The 17,398-nt window shown below is 57.2% G+C and overlaps 2 protein-coding genes across 4 annotated transcripts; one reads left to right on the top strand and one right to left on the bottom strand.

The window, feature by feature from the left end:
* Positions 1–1,107: 1,107 nt before the first annotated feature.
* LHB (luteinizing hormone subunit beta) lies at positions 1,108–1,824 on the top strand (the record flags this gene model as incomplete). The annotated part of the gene is made up of 2 exons (XM_080644983.1): positions 1,108–1,290; positions 1,582–1,824. 2 exons carry the CDS (start codon positions 1,108–1,110, stop codon positions 1,822–1,824), a joined length of 426 nt encoding a protein of 141 aa, XP_080501109.1.
* A 159-nt stretch (positions 1,825–1,983) lies between these two features.
* On the bottom strand, positions 1,984–17,324 carry RUVBL2 (RuvB like AAA ATPase 2). 3 transcript variants are annotated; one of them, XM_080645439.1, is made up of 15 exons: positions 17,023–17,324; positions 12,863–12,917; positions 12,047–12,102; positions 11,629–11,770; positions 9,220–9,349; positions 8,997–9,063; positions 6,852–6,958; positions 6,674–6,767; positions 6,255–6,378; positions 5,726–5,820; positions 5,512–5,630; positions 3,158–3,277; positions 2,673–2,802; positions 2,216–2,330; positions 1,984–2,091 (listed from the first exon to the last, which is right to left on the bottom strand). In XM_080645439.1, the coding sequence occupies exons 1-15, from the start codon at positions 17,032–17,034 to the stop codon at positions 2,066–2,068; spliced, it is 1,392 nt and encodes a 463-aa protein (XP_080501565.1). In that variant the 5' UTR covers positions 17,035–17,324; the 3' UTR covers positions 1,984–2,065. The 3 variants fall into 3 exon arrangements, with proteins under 3 accessions (XP_080501565.1, XP_080501567.1, XP_080501566.1); XM_080645441.1 differs by lacking the exon at positions 17,023–17,324 and adding an exon at positions 15,416–15,466; XM_080645440.1 differs by having other exon boundaries at positions 2,018–2,088; positions 17,023–17,152.
* Between the last annotated feature and the right edge of the window lie 74 nt (positions 17,325–17,398).

Raw genomic sequence — 17,398 nt, forward strand, 5'->3', positions numbered from 1 at the left:
TGGTCCCCCGAGCAGGGGCGGGGCCGAGCCTGGAAGCCAGCCACTGGGCACACCGTGGGCGGGGCTGAGCTTGGGAACCCCGCTCACCACTTGGGGGCAGGACAGAGTCTGGCCGTGGGCGGAGCGAACCCCACCTACACCCACTCGACTGTGGGGGCGGGAGCGGGCCTGGAATATGTACTTGGGGCTGTGGGCCAGCGGGCAGGGCATGCCCCCTGCGGCAGAGCTTCTCTTAATCAATGACAGTGAAATAGTCTACACCTCGCTCTTTGCTGGGTTGGGCTCTGCATCCTGGTTTCTGGGGGCCGGAGTGTGGGGAGAAGGCGCTCCCACTGAATCCTTGTGGAGGGGGTATCTGGGAGCAGGCGGACCCGTTTCCTGAGCACAGAAGGCAACATGGAGCCGAGCCCCTCCTAAGTTTGGATTCTGGCTTTCGGTCTATGGCAGGTGGAGCAGGGCTGAGGCTCCCTCCATCACCACTGCAGGGTCGCTGGAGGGGCGAGCTCCAGACCCCTCCCCCGGATCCCCGGTGATGGGCAGAGACAGGGCTACACAGCCTGCCAGCACAGCCAAGGGCTCCCTACCCCTACTCCCTGCCCCAGCACAACCTCTCTAGCACCTAAGGATGGAGTCTTTAAAGTCGGCCGTCATCTTGGGTGTCTCCCGCTTCTTGGTGCCAAGCCACTCAGGGAATGGGGGGAGGGGGTGCTCACTTAGCCACTCCTGCACATCCCTGACCTTATCTGCCTCTCGCCCCCGAGGAGATTAGTGTCCAGGTTACCCCGCCATGCCACCACCCCCTGGCCTTGCCGCCCCCACAGCCTACAGGTATAAGACCAGGTAAACACGTTAGGGAGGCACACAGGATGGAGATGCTCCAGGTAAGACTGGGAGTCCTGGGACTGGGTGAAGGCGGCCTCTTTCTAGAAGGGTGTGGACAGCCAGAGGGCTTCCTGCTGGAAGCAGTGGGGTGGGGTCTGAGGGTGGGTCCCAGGGTCCCTGAGTGTGGGATGGGGGATTAGAATGGAGGGGCTGGCCCTGAATGTGTGTATGCAGGGAACGGGAGGGTAGGGACCCCGGCAGAGGTCTCAGGCTGGCCCTGAGGAAATGGCCTTATCCCAGGGGCTGCTGCTGTGGCTGCTGCTGAGCGTGGGTGGGGTGCGGGCATCCAGGGAGCCACTGCGGCCACTGTGCCGGCCCGTCAATGCCACGCTGGCTGCCGAGAACGAGGCCTGTCCAGTCTGCATCACCTTCACCACCAGCATCTGTGCCGGCTACTGCCCCAGCATGGTGAGCTGCCGACCTGGAGGGGACCAGCTTTCCCGGCCTGAGGACGGTGCTGCCACCTGCGCACCAGGTGGACCGCTCAGGCCTGGCCCACAGGAGACAGGCGGCAGGGGCGGGAGGGTGGCTGGGTAGGGGCTGGGAATTGGAGTCAGAGCTGGGCATGTGGGAGGGAGAGTACAGAGGGTCCCCTGGATACCCGAGTCTTGGATTTGTAGGGGGCAGAGGGGAGATCAGGGGAGGGCTTGGCCCTGGGCAGACAGATGCCATGCCGCTCCCCCTCTGCACTGCCTCCAGGTGCGGGTGCTGCCGGCCCCTCTGCCGCCTGTGCCCCAGCCGGTATGCACCTACCGTGAGCTGAGCTTTGCCTCCATCCGGCTCCCGGGCTGCCCGCCTGGTGTGGACCCGATGGTCTCCTTCCCTGTGGCCCTCAGCTGTCGCTGTGGGCCCTGCCGCCTCAGCAGCTCCGACTGTGGGGGTCCCAGAGCCCAACCCTTGGCCTGTGACCGCCCCGCCCTCCCAGACCTCCTCTTCCTCTAAGGATCCCCCAACCTCATCCTCCCATGCCCACCCCCATCCCCAGAGCCAGCAGCTGCTCCTCTCCTTCAATAAAGGCTTCTCACACCGCGCCCTGGAGCTGCCTTTCTTTGGGCTCAGGGAGCACATGCACGTGAGCGCACACAATACACACACGAGGGGTCCAGTTTCAGAACATTTTATACAAAGTCACAGTGTCAGAACTCTGGTAGAAAACGGGGAGGAGGGGGAGAGGAACATCAGCTCAGGAGGTATCCATAGTCTCGCCTTCTGTAGGAGAAGAAGGTCACGTGGTCACTGTGGCCCAGAAGCCAGGCCTGGCTCCCTCCCACCTCTCCAGACAGGCCACCCTGGGGACTGGGGATGGTGGGGGGTGGGCGGGAAAGACACTCACTGAGCTCATTAAAGAGGAAGGCGTCCTGGTACTCCTTCATGTACTGCGTGGAGCGCGACTCGTCCAGAAAGAGTGAGTAGACCCGCTTGATGTCGTCTACCTGCACCTCCGTGCCCTGAGGGGGGGACAGGGAGAACTCAGGGGGCCCTCCCAAGGTAGGGACTCAGGCCACATCGCCTGGGTTCAAATACCGCCTCGGCCACCTCCTGGCTTTGAGCCCCATCTCTCCATTCCTTCATCCGTAAGACGGACTTAACAGTATCAACTCTCAGTCAAAAGATGTTTACCGAATACCTACTCTGTGTCAGGCCAGGAGGCACACAAATAAACCCGAGAGACAAAGTTCCCTGCCTCTGAAGACATATGTTCTAGGACCAAATGCAACAATCGACTCCAAGCCCTTGGAGTAGTGGGTCTCTCACTGGCCCCGGCCCCGAGGGCTCACTGGCGGGCTGACCTTGCGTTTCCGGCACACCAGGCTGGCCGCTGTGATGAGCTGGATGGCATAGCGCAGGGAGGTCTCCAGCCCAATTCGGGTCAGCACCGTGTAGGCGTCCTCGCTCATCTCCACATCTTCCTCCTCACACCTGCAGGCAGGTGGGGGTGGGGGTCAGACAAGGTCAGGCCTGTGACTGCAGCATGCCCCAAGCCCCCCCCTCTCCGCTCCCCCGGGAACATGTGGAGTCTGAGTCTTCAGAACTGCAGAACGCTGGGCAAGAAGGGCCACTGAGGCACAGGCGGGGCCTCGACTCTCCCCTTACAGGCTCTTTCCTCCACGTCAGTTACCAGTCCTTCCCCTCCCTCCCTCCCCCACAGGGGCCCCCACCTTGCATCGGAGGCCACGCTCCACCTCTTTCAGGCCCAGAGACTTTGGGCCAGTCCCCCCCCCCAGATCTCAGTGTCCCCACGTGTCAAACAGGGTGGACCCCGGCCTGCCCGCACCGGATGCGGAGGATCTGCTTCGTGTCCTTCTCACTGTAGGGGGAGGTGGAGACAATGAGCAGCCGGTCCAGTAGGTCGATGGGGATGCCGTGTGGGCTCTGGTAGCTGGTACCCCGGATCCTGAGGAGGGGAAAGGAGGGCTGTCAGGGTGAAGCCTCCAGAGCCTGGCTCTCCATTCCTTCTACTCGGACTCCTCCCACCCACCCCCTCCAGCACAGCCCACCCACTGGGCCAAATACCACGTAACCTTCAGCCCCCAGCTGGCGTCAGTGCCTGACTGTGCGGCCGAGCCGACTGCGTCAATCCCGCTGGAGAGCGGCTTGTTTTAGCTGTGACGGCTCTGTCCAGGATTACTGGACCAAGGTCCCCCTCCCCTGCGTGACCCAGGGAAGGGACCGCGCGGGTCCTGTTCCCTGTGCACCTGGCCCAGCCCCGGGCTGGCACAGGCAGGTGCTAGGGAATACAGGAGGTTCTCATTATTGGTGAGAGCTACGCTCTATAAAATGGGGCAAACACTCAAAACTGAACCCCGACTCCTGGGGAGATACACGGTTAGGTTCCTGTGAGCCTCTGGTCGCTATTTGCCAACCAGCCAATATATCGCCTGGCTTCATGTGTTTTGTCTGAAGACAGCTTACTTAATACATGTTACTGACTCCCTCCCACTGAACTCATGGTTAACCGCACTGTAACGCGTGCCGTAATCAAGTTCACCTAACATGCATTTCCTCTGTAAGACTGAGCCCCCTGCTCCTGCAGCAGCTGGGGACCGTTTTAGACAGCAAAACCACCATCAACAAGCACTGATGTGACAAAGGCGGCACTAAATAGACCGCGACCGAGAAAGCATCACGAATACCGAGCTGGGGGTTACAGATACGTTTTAGCAGCAGATTCGCAAATCCCGAATCTGCCCCCAACGAGGAGCGACTGGACCTCCGCCTCTCCCAGCAGCAGCCGGGACGCCGTTCCCACGCCCTGAGCTGCACCCACCACACACACTCTCGCTGCCTCTCCTGGTCTCAGCCCTCGGAGGTCAGTCTCCCTGCCACCCTGGGCAGTCACCCGGCCTTGCTGTCCTCATTTGGAAATGGGACTGAGACAGTATCTACATCCTGAGCTTCTTTTGAGGTTCCGAGCAGCTCGTCTGGGAAAAGTGCCAGCGCAGAGCCAGGGAAGAATCCGCCACTGCCCCATAGCCCTGCCCGTTCCTTCCCTGCAGTGAAAACCAGCCCACTGGGCACGCTCAGCTGGCACACGGCTGCAGCTGGAGACCACCCTCCCCGCCGCCCCTGCCACCAGGCACAGCCGAGCCCTGAGCGGTGCGGCCTCCGGGCTCCAGCCTACCAGGGGGCTGTTTGCTCCCCACTTCCTTCTCCCCTCCTCTGGGCCAAACCACAGACAGGTGTGAAGAGAGCCAGCCGGGAGGACTACAGGGCATGGGGCGCTGGCAACACCCCAGGACAGAGGTTCCCAAGCTTCACCAGAGCCCAGTGCCCTTCACGCATCAGGAAGTGTCCTCAGTACCTCAGGCCGATGGAAACACGCAGTTCCGCTTCATTTATTAAGCAGTTGGGTCTGAGTGAGTTCATGTAGTGCTTGATACAGTGTCCAACACACGCTACTGTGCATCCCTCAGGAAGTTAAGCTCTCCCACCGAACTCCTGTGTTTAATGCAGTACCTGGGGTGCCCCGGCACACAGACTGAGAAACTATAGGCTTAAGGGATACAGGAGCAACGCAACAGAAAATCCAGTCCCGGGGCTTCCTTGTGGAGTAGACTACCCACCCTGACCACAACCCACCTTGTTGTTTTTTTTTAATTTAAATATATTTTTAGGTCCCAGGTTCAATCCTGGTCAAGGGCATGTACCTTGGTTGCGGGCACATCCCCAGTGGGAGGTGTGCAGGAGGCAGCTGATCGATGTTTCTCTCTCATCGATGTTTCTAGCTCTCTGTCCCTCTCCCTTCCTCTCTTTAAAAAAATCTATAAAATATATTAAAAAATAAATAAATATATTTTTATTCATTTCAGAGAGGAAGGGAAAGGGAGATTTGCTGCCTCCTACACATTCCACCCTGGGGATCGAGCCTGCAACCCAGGCATGTGCCCTGACCAGGAATTGAATCCTGACCTCCTGGTTCATAGGTTGATAGTCAACCACTGAGCCACGCCGGCCAGGCCACCCCTACCTTGTTTAAGGGAAAAGTCCACCCTCTGGCCTGGGCCGTGGTCCCGGCGGGGAGCCTGTTACAGCAGCTAAGCCCACACCTCCCCAAGGTGTGCAACAAGCATGCCCTTTCACCCTGTGGCCATCCCCGCCCAGAGCACCCTTTCCCCGATGCCAGCTCACCGGGTGATGCCGCGGTTGGTGGCCATGATGAGGACGGGCGCCATGTCGCTCTCCAGTGCCCGGTTGAGGAAGGAGAAGCTCTCAATGTCCAGCATGTGGACCTCATCAATGAACAGCACCTGGGAGCCATCAGGGCGTGTCAAACTCCCGCACCCCGGGCCTCCTGTCCCTCTTCTCCCACTGCCCCCCCCAAAGCGCCACGCCCGGTACCCACCCCAGGGATGATCTCCGCCTTGCCCTCCTCGCGCCACTCGGCCACCTTGGCATTGATTTGCTCTCGGACTTCTGACTTGATCTCCCCTGTGTCACCTGTGGGAGGCAGGGGTGACAGGGGCGGGGGTCAGAGAGGAGACAGGGATCTGGGGCCGGACGTGGGCGAAGACGGAGGAAGACAGGGTATGGGGGACAGAGGGAAGGGAGACCGAGACTGGCGTGGATGAGCGACAGGAGGGCAAGGGGTCTGTGATGTCCCCGAGAGGAGGCAGAGAACTCAGGGTGGAGAACAGGAGGGCTGTGCCCCCATCAAACCACCTGAGAGAGGGACTTAGCAGAGGGAGAGGGACGGACCACACACAGAGGGAGAACAGAAGACAGCAAGGGATCGGTTGAAGAGCCCGGGCAGGGGCGGGCCCTATGGGAGGATGGGGTGAGGCGTGAGCGGGTGGGGAGGGGGGAGCGGGTGCGGAGGGGTGAGCGGGTGCAGAGGGGGGAGCAGGCGGGATGAGTGGATGGTCGGGCCTCACCTGAGAAGAGGGCCAGGAAGCCCTGGGTGCGGGAGTTGATGACGTCGATCTCGTGCAGGGACACGGTGTGCACCACCTCCTTGCGCTTCTGGAGCTCCCCGTCTGGGCACTGCACGAACTTGGTCTACGGGGCAGGATGGGGGAGGGGTGGGGTTGGAGACAAGGCAGAGAAGAGCATGAAGGGGGCCCACAGGGGCTCTGTCTGGGGGAGATCAGGGCTCCCTGCAAAGGGGCTGGGAATCCAAGTGGGGGTTACCTGGAAACCCCAGGAACCATGAGCACAGTGCCAAGTTGAGGGGCCCCCGTCCTAGCGGGTACAGGGAAGAACCAGGAGTGCTAGGGACAAGGGGTTGGGTGACGGGAGGGTCCAGGGAAACATGCTGGCGCCTGGAGCGAGGGTGCCCCGAGCCCCGGAGCACCTGGGAGCCCATGGCGTCGTAGTCCCGCGCGCGTGTGAAGGAGCGGCCCAGCTTGGAGATCTTGCCCGTGGCCTTGTCGATGGTGATCACGTCCCTGCAGGGGAAGGAGGGCGGGAGTGAGCAGAGGAAGGTGCCCGAGCTCCCCCACCCCGAGTGCAGGCGGCCTGCCACTGCTCACCCGGCCTGGACCTTGTCCTTGGTCAGGGACTCGATCATCTTGGTGCCCAGGTCATATATCGTCTCCATCTCGGTGGTCTTGAGGGTCAGCTTGCCCACCTTGGAGCCCTGAGGAGGCGACATGCCGGCAAGGCTCAGAGAGGCCCCAACGTCTCTCCAACACAACGTGGAAACAGGCACGCCGCAGGGAAGCTTGGGGGCGATGGGCGTGGTCGCTGCCATGACTGGCGGTGGCTTCATGTGTGCACACGTATGTCAGAACTTAACATCCTGAAACTTTCAATGTGGGCAACTTACTGCATGTCAATTGCTCCTCAACAAAGCTATTATAAAAAACCAGTAAACAGCCAAAACCGGTTTGGCTCAGTGGATAGAGCGTCAGCCTGCGGACTGAAAGGTCCCAGGTTCGATTCCGGTCAAGGGCATGTAACTTGGTTGCGGGCACATCCCCAGTGGGAGGTGTGCAGGAGGCAGCTGGTCGATGTTTCTCTCTCATCGATGTTTCTGACTATCTATCACTCTTCCTTCCTCTCTGTAAAAAATCAATAAAATATATTTAAAAAAAAAACACAAAAAAAACCCAGTAAACAAACGAAATCCTAAAAGATACCCAAAAAAGCCCTGGCTGGTTTGGCTCAGTGGATAGAGCGTCTGCCTGCGGACTGAAAGGTCCCAGGTTCGATTCCGGTCAAGGGCACATGCGTGGGTTGCAGGCTCGATCCCCAGTGGGGGGCATGCAGGAGGCAGCTGGTCAACGATTACCTCTCATCATTGATGTTTCTATCTCTCTCTCCCTCACCCTTCCTCTCTGAAATCAATAAAAAAAATATATATATAAAATAAAAAGATGACAAAAAACAAACAAAAATAAGCTGGCCCGGCCAGCATGGCTAAGTGGTTGGGTGTTGACCTATGAACTAGGAGGTCATAGTTTGATTCCCGGTCTAGGCACATGCCCGGGTTGTGGGCTTGATCCCCAGTGTAGGGTGTACAGGAGAACTAGCTTGGGAATAGCTTTCCTTATATTTAAATATTCTACTGTAGTTTTATTCTTAGAATTCTTATTGGGGTGGCAAATTAAAAAAAGAGGGTGTCACCCTGGCCAGGTACTCAGAATGTCGTCCTAATGCACCAAGGTTGCAGGTTCGATCCCTGGTCAGGGCACATACCAGAATCAACTAATGAATGCATACATAAGTGGAACAACAAATCAATGTTTCTCTCTCTCTCTAAATCAATAAGTTAAAAAAAGAGAGACCAACAGATAAATTATTAGGTAAATAGGAGAGATAAAGGGGAAACCAAACCATGAAAAAGATTTAAGAGACATGAAATTTAAAAAATGGCCCTAACCGGTTTGGCTCAGTGGATGGAGCATCGGCCCTCGGACTCAAGAGTCCCAGGTTCAATTCCGGTCAAGGGCGTGTAACTTAGTTGCGGGCACATCCCCAGTGGGGGATGTGCAGGAGGCAGCTGATCGATGTTTCTCTCTCATCGATGTTTCTAACTCTCTCTCCCTCTCCCTCCCTCTCTGTAAAAAATCAATAAAATATTTAAAAAGAAATTTAAAAAATGCGCAGTAGGAGCTATGGTGTATAAGAACGCACAGTTGGGTGATAAAACTAACAAAACGAAAAGACGTGGTAACGAGCGAGGGTGGCTACTTCTGTAGGGAGAATTGGGGGTGTAGAAAGAGGAAGAAAGAAGGGGTTGGGGGTTGGCAAAGTTCTAGTTTTTGCTCTTGGGGGTGGTTATGAAGGTATTTGCTTTATAATCACTTATTAGACTTCATACTTCTTTTAGATGTTTCCTTGTATCTATTTTACTTATTTCATGGAACTGCTCAAAAGGTAAAAAAAAAAGTCTTAGATTAAAAAAAGGGAGAGAATCTGAGCTGTGTAAATCCACAGGGCAGGCGTTTAACCTGTTAGGAATTCCCTGAAGAAACTTCCAGACCTTCTCTTATTCCACCACTTGGTTTTAACTGCTCACGGTGTCCCTCACAAATTAACGAGCTGCTGTCAATTCAAATAACCCCTACTGCAGGCACGCAGATGCTCCAATCGGCAGCTGGAACATTCCATGAGATTCTGACCTCAGTGCAACCCTAGCGCCTGAGGAGGCCTGGACTCGGGGGCAGACTCACCGTCCCTGTGGCCGGCCGGTCGATCTGGATCTCCACCACCTCCCCTTCGATGATCTCCGTCTCCTCCCTAACCAGAGAGCAGATCTGAGCAGAGCACCTGACACCTGGCCCCGGGGAATCGCTAACTCCCATCAGCCCTTGGGCACAGGCCAAGTTGGCTGGGACAGGGGTGGTCCTGAGGCTGCTGGAGCGGCCCCGCCCCTGCCCCGGGCCCTGTGCTTACTTGATGCGAACGCCGATGGACCTGCGGAAGGCCTGTGTCAGCGCCTCTGTCTTGCTCATCTCCAGGGAGAAGATCTCGCTGCCCGCAATGGCTGTGAATGGGGTGTCGGGGCCCAGGGCCTGCGCCATGCCTGGGGAGAGGGTGGTCTGGGTGGGTGGGGGCGGCCCTGGCACCCTGTCCCCCAAAATTCACTGTGGCAACACCAGCTCTTGGTGCTATGGGGCAGACACAAAGAAAGCCAGGGTGACGCAAAGAAAGCCAGGGCAGAGGCCTCCACAGGAGCCCTGGGTTAGAACCCGCACTGTCTGAGGATAAACTTTATGACCCTATCATCTTACCAGCAAGGCCAGGCTCCTCTATGGCGTGAGGCCTGGGTTTGACTGGTGACAGCAGGGCTCTCAGCAAGCACTGAGCCCCCCTCCCAGCAGCCCTCCCGAGGGCCCTGCCGTTCCGAGCCACATCTCACAGACTGAAGTCACGGCTCCCTCCTGACCAGTGTGCGGTGGGAACTCTTCCTCGTCCCCTTTTCAGATGCGTCACACTCTGTGCCCGGAGAGCCTGCTGCCTGCTGTCTGTCCGGGACACTCCCAGACACCCTGCAAGTCTTGGGAAGCCTCTTCTGACGACCGCCACTATGTCCCCGACCCGGCAGGTCAGGAGCCCCCTCTGTCCATTATGGCACACATCACACTGCGAGGCACCGTGTCCACAACCACCTCCCTGGGCAGGAGGCTCCTTAAAGTCAGGGCTTGGGTCTTCCTCATCTATGTGTTCCCAGTGTCTGGGCCAGGGCTCGGCACACCCCGCACACCAGGACCCTTGGATGAGTGCTGCTTCCTCATATTCTATATAATAAAAGGCTAATATGCAAATCGACGGAAAGGTGGAATGACTGGTAGCTATGGCGCACCGACCACCAGGAGCAGACGCTCAATGCAGGAGCTGCCCCCTGGTGGTCAGTGTGCTCCCACAGAGGGAGCGCCGCTCAGCCAGAAGCCCGGCTCACTGCGAGCACAGTGGCGGTGGCAGGAGCTTCTCCCGCCTCCATGGCAGCACTAAGGACCCTTGGGGGATGCCCACCTGCTGGCTTAGGCCCGCTAAGTCAGGGAGCAGGCCTAAGCCAGCAGGCGGACATCCCCCGAGGGGTCCAGATACAGGCCAGGCTGAGGGACTCTCCCCTCCAGGTGCATGAATGTTGTGCACCGGGCCTCTAGTACATATACATATCTTTTCTTTTCTTTTCGAGAAAGAGGGAAAAACATCAATGTGAGAGATTAACATCAATCAGCTGCCTCCTGCACGCCCCCTACCAGGGGTTAAGCCTGCAACCCAAGCATGTGCCCTGACCGGGAATTGAATCTGCAACTCTTTGGCGCAGAAGACAACACCCAACCGAGCCCCATCAGCAGGGCAAGTGCTGCTTCATCTTAACTAAAAACCTGGCTGTTACCCTGATTCTCACGGCCTGGCCTCTCAGTCTGAGCACAAAGGTGGGAGTGGGAAGATAGGAGGGTCGAGGAAAGCTTCAAGGAGCAAGAGATTCCTCAGTAGGGTTTGGAAGGATGGATAGTTCAACAAGGAGGATAAAGGGACAGTTAGGAGTATAAAGTGCTTAACTTGCTAGTGAATTGCAAAAGGGAGTGCTGGTTGTCTAACCAACGCCCATCTTCTTCCTTAGTTCCAGAACCCCCCCTTTCATTAAGGTAGCAATGGTCCAAATTAAAATAGAAAATTTATTCTAATGTCTCACTCTCCCTTGCAGCAAAGTGACCATACGATTAAATTACAGTCAATATGCCCAGCCGGCCAGCTGCACTCAAGGGTTGAGCATCGACCTATGAACCAGGAGGTCACGGTTGATTCCCGGTCAGGGCACATGCCCAGGTTGTGGGCTCTATCTCCAGTAGGGGGTGTGCAGGAGGCAGCCGATCAATGATTCACCCGCATCATTGATGTTTCATCTCTCTCTCCCTCTCCCTTCCTCTCTGAAATCAATAAAAATGTTATAAAAAAAATTCTAGTCAATAAAGTATGAGCAAAAGTGTGTGGAGCTCCCAAAACAAGTGCCTAAGGGAGCAGAACCTTCCTGCAATTCCTCTCTCTTCTTCCTGCTACACGGAGTATGGGCGGGAGGGCTGGCGCTTCGGCAGCCCTCTGGGAACTCGGAGCGATCCCCACGGGGAAACAAGTGCAGAGAATGTTGAGGCGGGAAAGTAGAAGGCTTCGTGGAACTGCTCAACAGGCTGCAAATGGCCTACGTTCATTCTTCTCCCTGAGAGAATGAACCCTGCGTGGTTAAGCCACAGCCACGTTTGGTTTCTGTTAAATGCGCCTGAATCGGATCTTGACTTCCACGGAGGGATTATCTGGCAGAGACCAGAGGAGCTGCTGTCCCGAGAGGTGTCTTACCCATGGCGATGGCTGTCTTCCCGGTGCCCGGCTGGCCGGCGATGAGGACGGCCCGGCCCGCGATCTTCCCTTCCCGGATCATCTCCAGCACCACGCCCGCTGCCCGCCGGGCCGCCAGCTGGCCGACCATGCCCTGGGACGCCTGTGGGTGGCAGGTGAGAGCACACCAGGTGACTTCCCATTGGGCCACCCCTGCGTTTCTACCACCTCCCGCCTCGTGAGATGAAAGTGGATGTTGGCTGGGACATTGGGGAAAAGCCAAAAAAGCCTTTTCCACCCCAAGTTTTCTAAGACCAATAAAAGTGTACACGGGGCTGAATTTTATAAACATGTAGCTACAGGTCTGGAAGAACATAATGGCTCCATAATCCCGGGGCCTCCAGGGAGCAGGCCTCCCACCCGCCCCGATCAGCTGTACCTGCCGCGGCTCCAAGGCATCGTCCAGCCCCAGCCCCCGGATGTGCGAGTGAGCGCCTGTGAGCAGAGAAAGGACCGGAAGGCAGTTACTGGCCAGCTCGTGGCAGTGTGTGGCCGGAGGTGAGGGGCTTCCCCTCAGGCCCTGGTTTCCTCCTTGGCCAAATGGGGGGCCTGACTCCCCACCCCACTGGAAGGATGGCAGGACATGATAAATGCTCAGTAAACGAGAGGGCTCTTCTTAGAAGACAGCACAGCAGACCACCCATGGCTCACGCGCTGTGTGAGCTGGGAGCGGTGACTTGAGTCTCTGAGCCTCAGCTAAAATGGGATGACAGTCACAGTGTGCACCTCGAGGGGCAACTGCAAGGATTCAACGGGATCAAACTCATGCATTCAATGGCCATCTGCTGGCATCTGCTCTGCCACGGCCTGTGCTGGGGACACAGCTGGGAACGAGCCAGGCCCGGTCCCTGCCCGGGAGAAGCTGATGCCGAGTGCGTGCCGGGTGTGTGGGGCAGTCAGTACACAGCCAAACATAAGCACTCAGCAAACACCCACTTCTGTGACTTCCAAGCAGGAGGCCGGGGCACTCAGGAGCCCGCAGGGTAGCGAAGCCTGCAGCCTGGGATTGGGGTCCGGCATGGTGCCCCCTGTGCCGTCTGACACCTCTCTGGAACTCAGCCCCCCCTGCCCCCACCATCAGATAGGGAGATGGTACGCAGGATGCATGCTTCTCGGGGGTCCTGGGCAGGTTGGCTTTCCAGGGGTGCACAGGGCAGGCAGGGTCTAGTCTTGCTCCTGATCCGGGTTCACTCACCAATACGCTCAATTCTTGTCACATCGCGGACCTCTGGCACTTTGGTTGTGGCCGTCTGGGGGTGGAGAAGGCACGTCAGAGCCCTTGTCATCCCAGTTTCCACCAACTCCCCCTCTGTCCCTCCTGCCACTCCTCCCCACAGGCCGGCCGACGGCCCAACACCAGTCTCTCCCACCCTCTCGGCTGTCACCATTAATGCTGCTGGGTGACCCCACTATACCCGGAGTCCCAGGAAGATGAAGACTAGGTGTGTCTCACCCACAGCTCCCTCCCCACGGCCTAGCACAATAGTTGGTGAGGAAGAAGTCCTTCCCACCACCTGTAACTGTTAAGGACAGGCAGTAACGTAGAGCGGGCATCAAGTGGGCATGGTCTGGCCTGCTGATTTCCCAGCTGCCCTTGCGCTGCGATGCCCCAGCTCTGTCACTACTTTTGCACATGCAAGTCCTTGAGTCCAGCCTGCTCTCCCTGCCCCCCTCACTGAATGAGTCCAAGCTCTGCTCACTAAGGGAGGCCCTCCCTGATCCCGCCCCTGCCAGGTTAGTTCTAGGGTCCCTGGGTGTCCAGACAGAAGGAAGGGCCTCCCCAGGGAACCCAATCTCCCCGGTAACCTCGCTTTCACGAGGGAGACCAGTAAATCAATGTTCTTGGCTCCAATGGATGTGTGTCCTATGACGGGCACAGCCCACACCTCACTTGTTCACCTCAGGACTTAATGCTTGGGTTTGAATGAATGATGTACTAAGGTGCTGAGCTCATTCAAAAGGCAGGTACTGCCCTAGCCGGTTTAGCTCGGTGGACAGAGCGTCGGCCTGCGGACTGAAGGGTCCCGGGTTCAATTCCAGTCAAGGGCACATGCCCAGGTTGCGAGCTCCATCCCTGGTGTGGGGTGGGGCATGCAGGAAGCAGCTGATCAATGATTCTCTCTCATCATTGATGTTTCTATCTCTTGCTCCCTCTCCCTTTCTCTCTGAAATCAATAAAAATATATTTAAAAAACAAAACAAAAGGCAGGTACTAAGGCCCCCATGTCCCTGGCTCTCCAAAGAGTGAAGCCAGCCACCACCCCTTCTCATGTGGGGGAAGAGCGATGAGTAAGACCACCTGGGACAATGTAAGAACCCCCTGGAGAACCACGTGAATGTGCACTGCAGCATTCTTCATAACCGAAAGATGAAAACAACCCAAAACGTCTTCAGCTGATGAACAGAGAGGTAAAATTTGGCACAGCCATGTAAGAGAATATTATTCAACCATAAAAAAAACAGGAAGGAAGAGCTGATCCACGATACAACATGGGTGAACCTCCAAAATATCACTCAGAAAGAAGCCAGGCACAAAGGGCCACACTCCGTATGATTTCATTTATACGAAATGTCCCGAAGAGGCAAGGCCATAGTGACAGAAAGGCAATTAGTGGTTGCCTAGGGCTGGGGGGATGGGAGGATTGAAGGGCACCGGGTAAAAGGAATGGGGTTTCTTTCGGGGGTGATGAAAATGCTCTAAAATTGATCGACAGAATGCGCACCTCTGCGAATAAGCTACATACTTTACAGGGGTACACTGTATGGGCTATGAATTATATCTCAATAACTCTGTTTACAAAAAATCTGGGTGACGGGTCCTTAGGTGTCTGTTGTATTATTTTCTGACACCTCGGAGTATTTCATAATTCCTAATAAGGAAAGGGAAACGGGAGAAGCCAGCATGCTCATTCAGCTCCTTGGCCACCTGCCCCCCAACCCGCCTTCCTTCCCACAAGTCTCTCTCCCACGGGAATGAGAGGAGATGCAGGCACCCACCCTAAGGGAACCCTCCTGGCTCTGGAACCAAGAGTTCAGATGCCCTGACCTCCACATGGTCACAAGGCTCCTCCCACTTCCTCTCGCCTCGTAAGAAGTTGGAACCCAAGAGCATGGGTCACGGTCCCCAAACCACTGTCAGGAGACTGAGAGCATACCCACACACCCCTACACAGCCTACCAGACCTTACTTGAGGCCCAAAAAAAAAAAGACATGGATCCAGAAACCCCAACCCTTCCCTTCCCAATCCCAACTAAGACCCACCTCCTGCAGGCCCCTCCTTTCCCCATGAGCCTTTCCAATGGATCCCCTGCTGCCCATGGAACAGCTAGACTCCAATTTCACCCCCCAGACACCAGTCACTCACCCCCCTTCCCCCTTCTTGACTGGAGTCATAATGGGAACCCAGGCATCTGCAAGCCCAGTCCAACCCCCCCTACCACCCCCCCACCCCCCTCCCCCCGCACAGGCCACATCCCTTCTCCACGCACATGTTTCTTTTCTTTTTTTTTTTTTAATATATTTTTATTGATTTTTTACAGAGAGGAAGGAAGAGAGATAGATAGTCAGAAACATCGATGAGAGAAACATTGATCAGCTGCCTCCTGCACACCTCCCACTGGGGATGTGCCCGCAACCAAGTTACATGCCCTTGACCGGAATCGAACCTGGGACCCTTCAGTCCGCAGGCTGACGCTCTATCCACTGAGCCAAACCGGTTTTGGCCGCACATGTTTCTTGAGCACATACTTGGTGCCAGCCCCAGTGTACCTGGTCTCTCTCATTTTTTTAAAAAAAGATATTTTATTGATTTTTTTTACAGAGAAAAAGGGAGAGGGATAGAGTTAGAAACATGGATGAGAGAGAAACATCGATCAGCTGCCTCCTGCACACCCCACACTGGGGATGTGCCCGCAACCAAGGTACATGCCCTTGACCGGAATCGAACCCGGGACCCTTCAGTCCACAGGCCGATGCTCCATCCACTGAGCCAAACCAGCTAGGGCTCTGGTCTCTCTTTTATGGAGTTCCCATTCACTCATTCATTCAAGATTCAAGTAATAATTCATTAAGCACCCACACTGGGCATGCCCCTTATGAGGTGTTGGAAATATGTGGGGTCCGGAGCCCTTTCCCTTCTCCACAGACACCCTCCGAGTTCCCAACACTCTTCCTTTTTTGGCTCAAGATTCACTTAAGCGACCGCAGGCTCTCAAGCACACAGGACAGGTCCCGCCTGCGCTTCTCCCTGGGACTCAGCTGCCATTCCCACCACGAATAACAAAGGTTCCTGGATGGCTCGGGGCCCAAGACACTGAAACCCTCAACAGACTTCAGGGCAAAGGACTGCAGAACTGGCCGTTGATTGTGCCCAGAGAGCTGGAAGTTTGAGTTGCCATCAGAGCTGACCACTGAGACCGTAAATATCCACTGGAACCCACGATTCCAGGATCCAACCCTTTCTTTCCTCCTCCCTTGGACCCAGGGGTCCAGGCCCCCAGGCCCCCTGCTCCCCCTCTCTCGGACCCAGAGGTCCAGGGCACCAACCCCTCCTCCCTCAGACCCAGAAGTCCAGGCCCCAGGCCCCTCCTCCCTCAGACCCAGGGATCCAGGCCCCCGGCCCCTCCTCCCTCGGACCCAGAAATCCAGCCCCGGCCCCTCCTCCCTCAGATCCAGGGGTCCAGGCCCCCAGCTCCTCCTCCCTCGGACCCAGGAGTCCAGGCCCCGGCCCCTCCTCCCTCAGACCGGAGAGTCTGGGTCTTCGGACCCTCTTCCCCTGGGACCTATGAGTCCAGGCCCCCGGCCCCTCCTCCCTCGGACCCCGGAGTCCAGGCCCCCGGACCCTCCTCCCTCGGACCCAGAGGTCCAGGCCCCCAGTTTCCTCCTCCCTCAGACCCAGGGGTCCAGGCCCCCAGTTTCCTCCTCCCTCGGACCCAGGAGTCCAGGCCCCTGGCCCCCGGCCCCTCCTCCCTCGGACCCAGGGGTCCAGGGCACCAGCCCCTCCTCCCTCAGACCCAGGAGTCCAGGCCCCCGGCCCCTCCTCCCTCGGACCCAGGAGTCCAGTCCCCAGCCCTCCTCCCTCAGACCCAGGGGTCCAGGCCCCCAGTTCCCTCCTCCCTCGGACCCAGGAGTCCAGGCCCCCGGCCCCTCCTCCCTCGGACCCAGGAGTCCAGTCCCCAGCCCTCCTCCCTCAGACCCAGGGATCCAGGCCCCCAGCCCCTCCTCCCTCAGACCCAGGGGTCCAGGCCCCCAGTTTCCTCCTCCCTCAGACCCAGGGGTCCAGGCCCCCAGTTCCCTCCTCCCTCGGACCCAGGAGAGCGGGTTCGCTCCTCAGTCCTCCGCATGCCGACACTTACCACGGTTGCCATGATGCTCACCAACCGCTAATATCCTAACGGAAACGGAAACGTGCTAAGAACGAGGCGTTCTGGCCCCTCTAGACCGTCAGATCCTCCAAAGATCTCGGTGGTTCCTCATAAATATGCAAACTCTCCTTGTAGGGCGAGTTGTCACTTTTTAGGCCGAAACTCCTGGGTCAGTTCCCAGCTCCCTCTGGCCCCTCCTCCTTTTACCCAAGCCTCCTTGCTGAGGCCGATTGCAAAATTCTTACCACTTCTGTGGGCAACCACACGTCCCCCACGCTCCCTTTCCTCCTTACTCCGCCCACTGCCCTCCCCCCGCAATTTAGGGGCCTCAAGCTTTGGATTGACAGCGCTAAAGACCAATCATCTA

The sequence above is a fragment of the Plecotus auritus genome, assembly GCF_963455305.1.
Source record: "Plecotus auritus genome assembly, chromosome: 10".
NCBI lineage: Eukaryota > Metazoa > Chordata > Mammalia > Chiroptera > Vespertilionidae > Plecotus > Plecotus auritus.

Excerpts from the sequence above, each read along its gene's own strand:
- RUVBL2 (XM_080645439.1), bottom strand. Across the intron at positions 6,959-8,996 it reads ACCGGCCGGCCACAGGGACG|GGCTCCAAGGTGGGCAAGCT; the intron begins GTGAGTCTGCCC and ends TCGCCTCCTCAG. Across the intron at positions 2,092-2,215 it reads CTTCCTCTTTAATGAGCTCA|AAGGCGAGACTATGGATACC; the intron begins GTGAGTGTCTTT and ends CTTCTCCTACAG.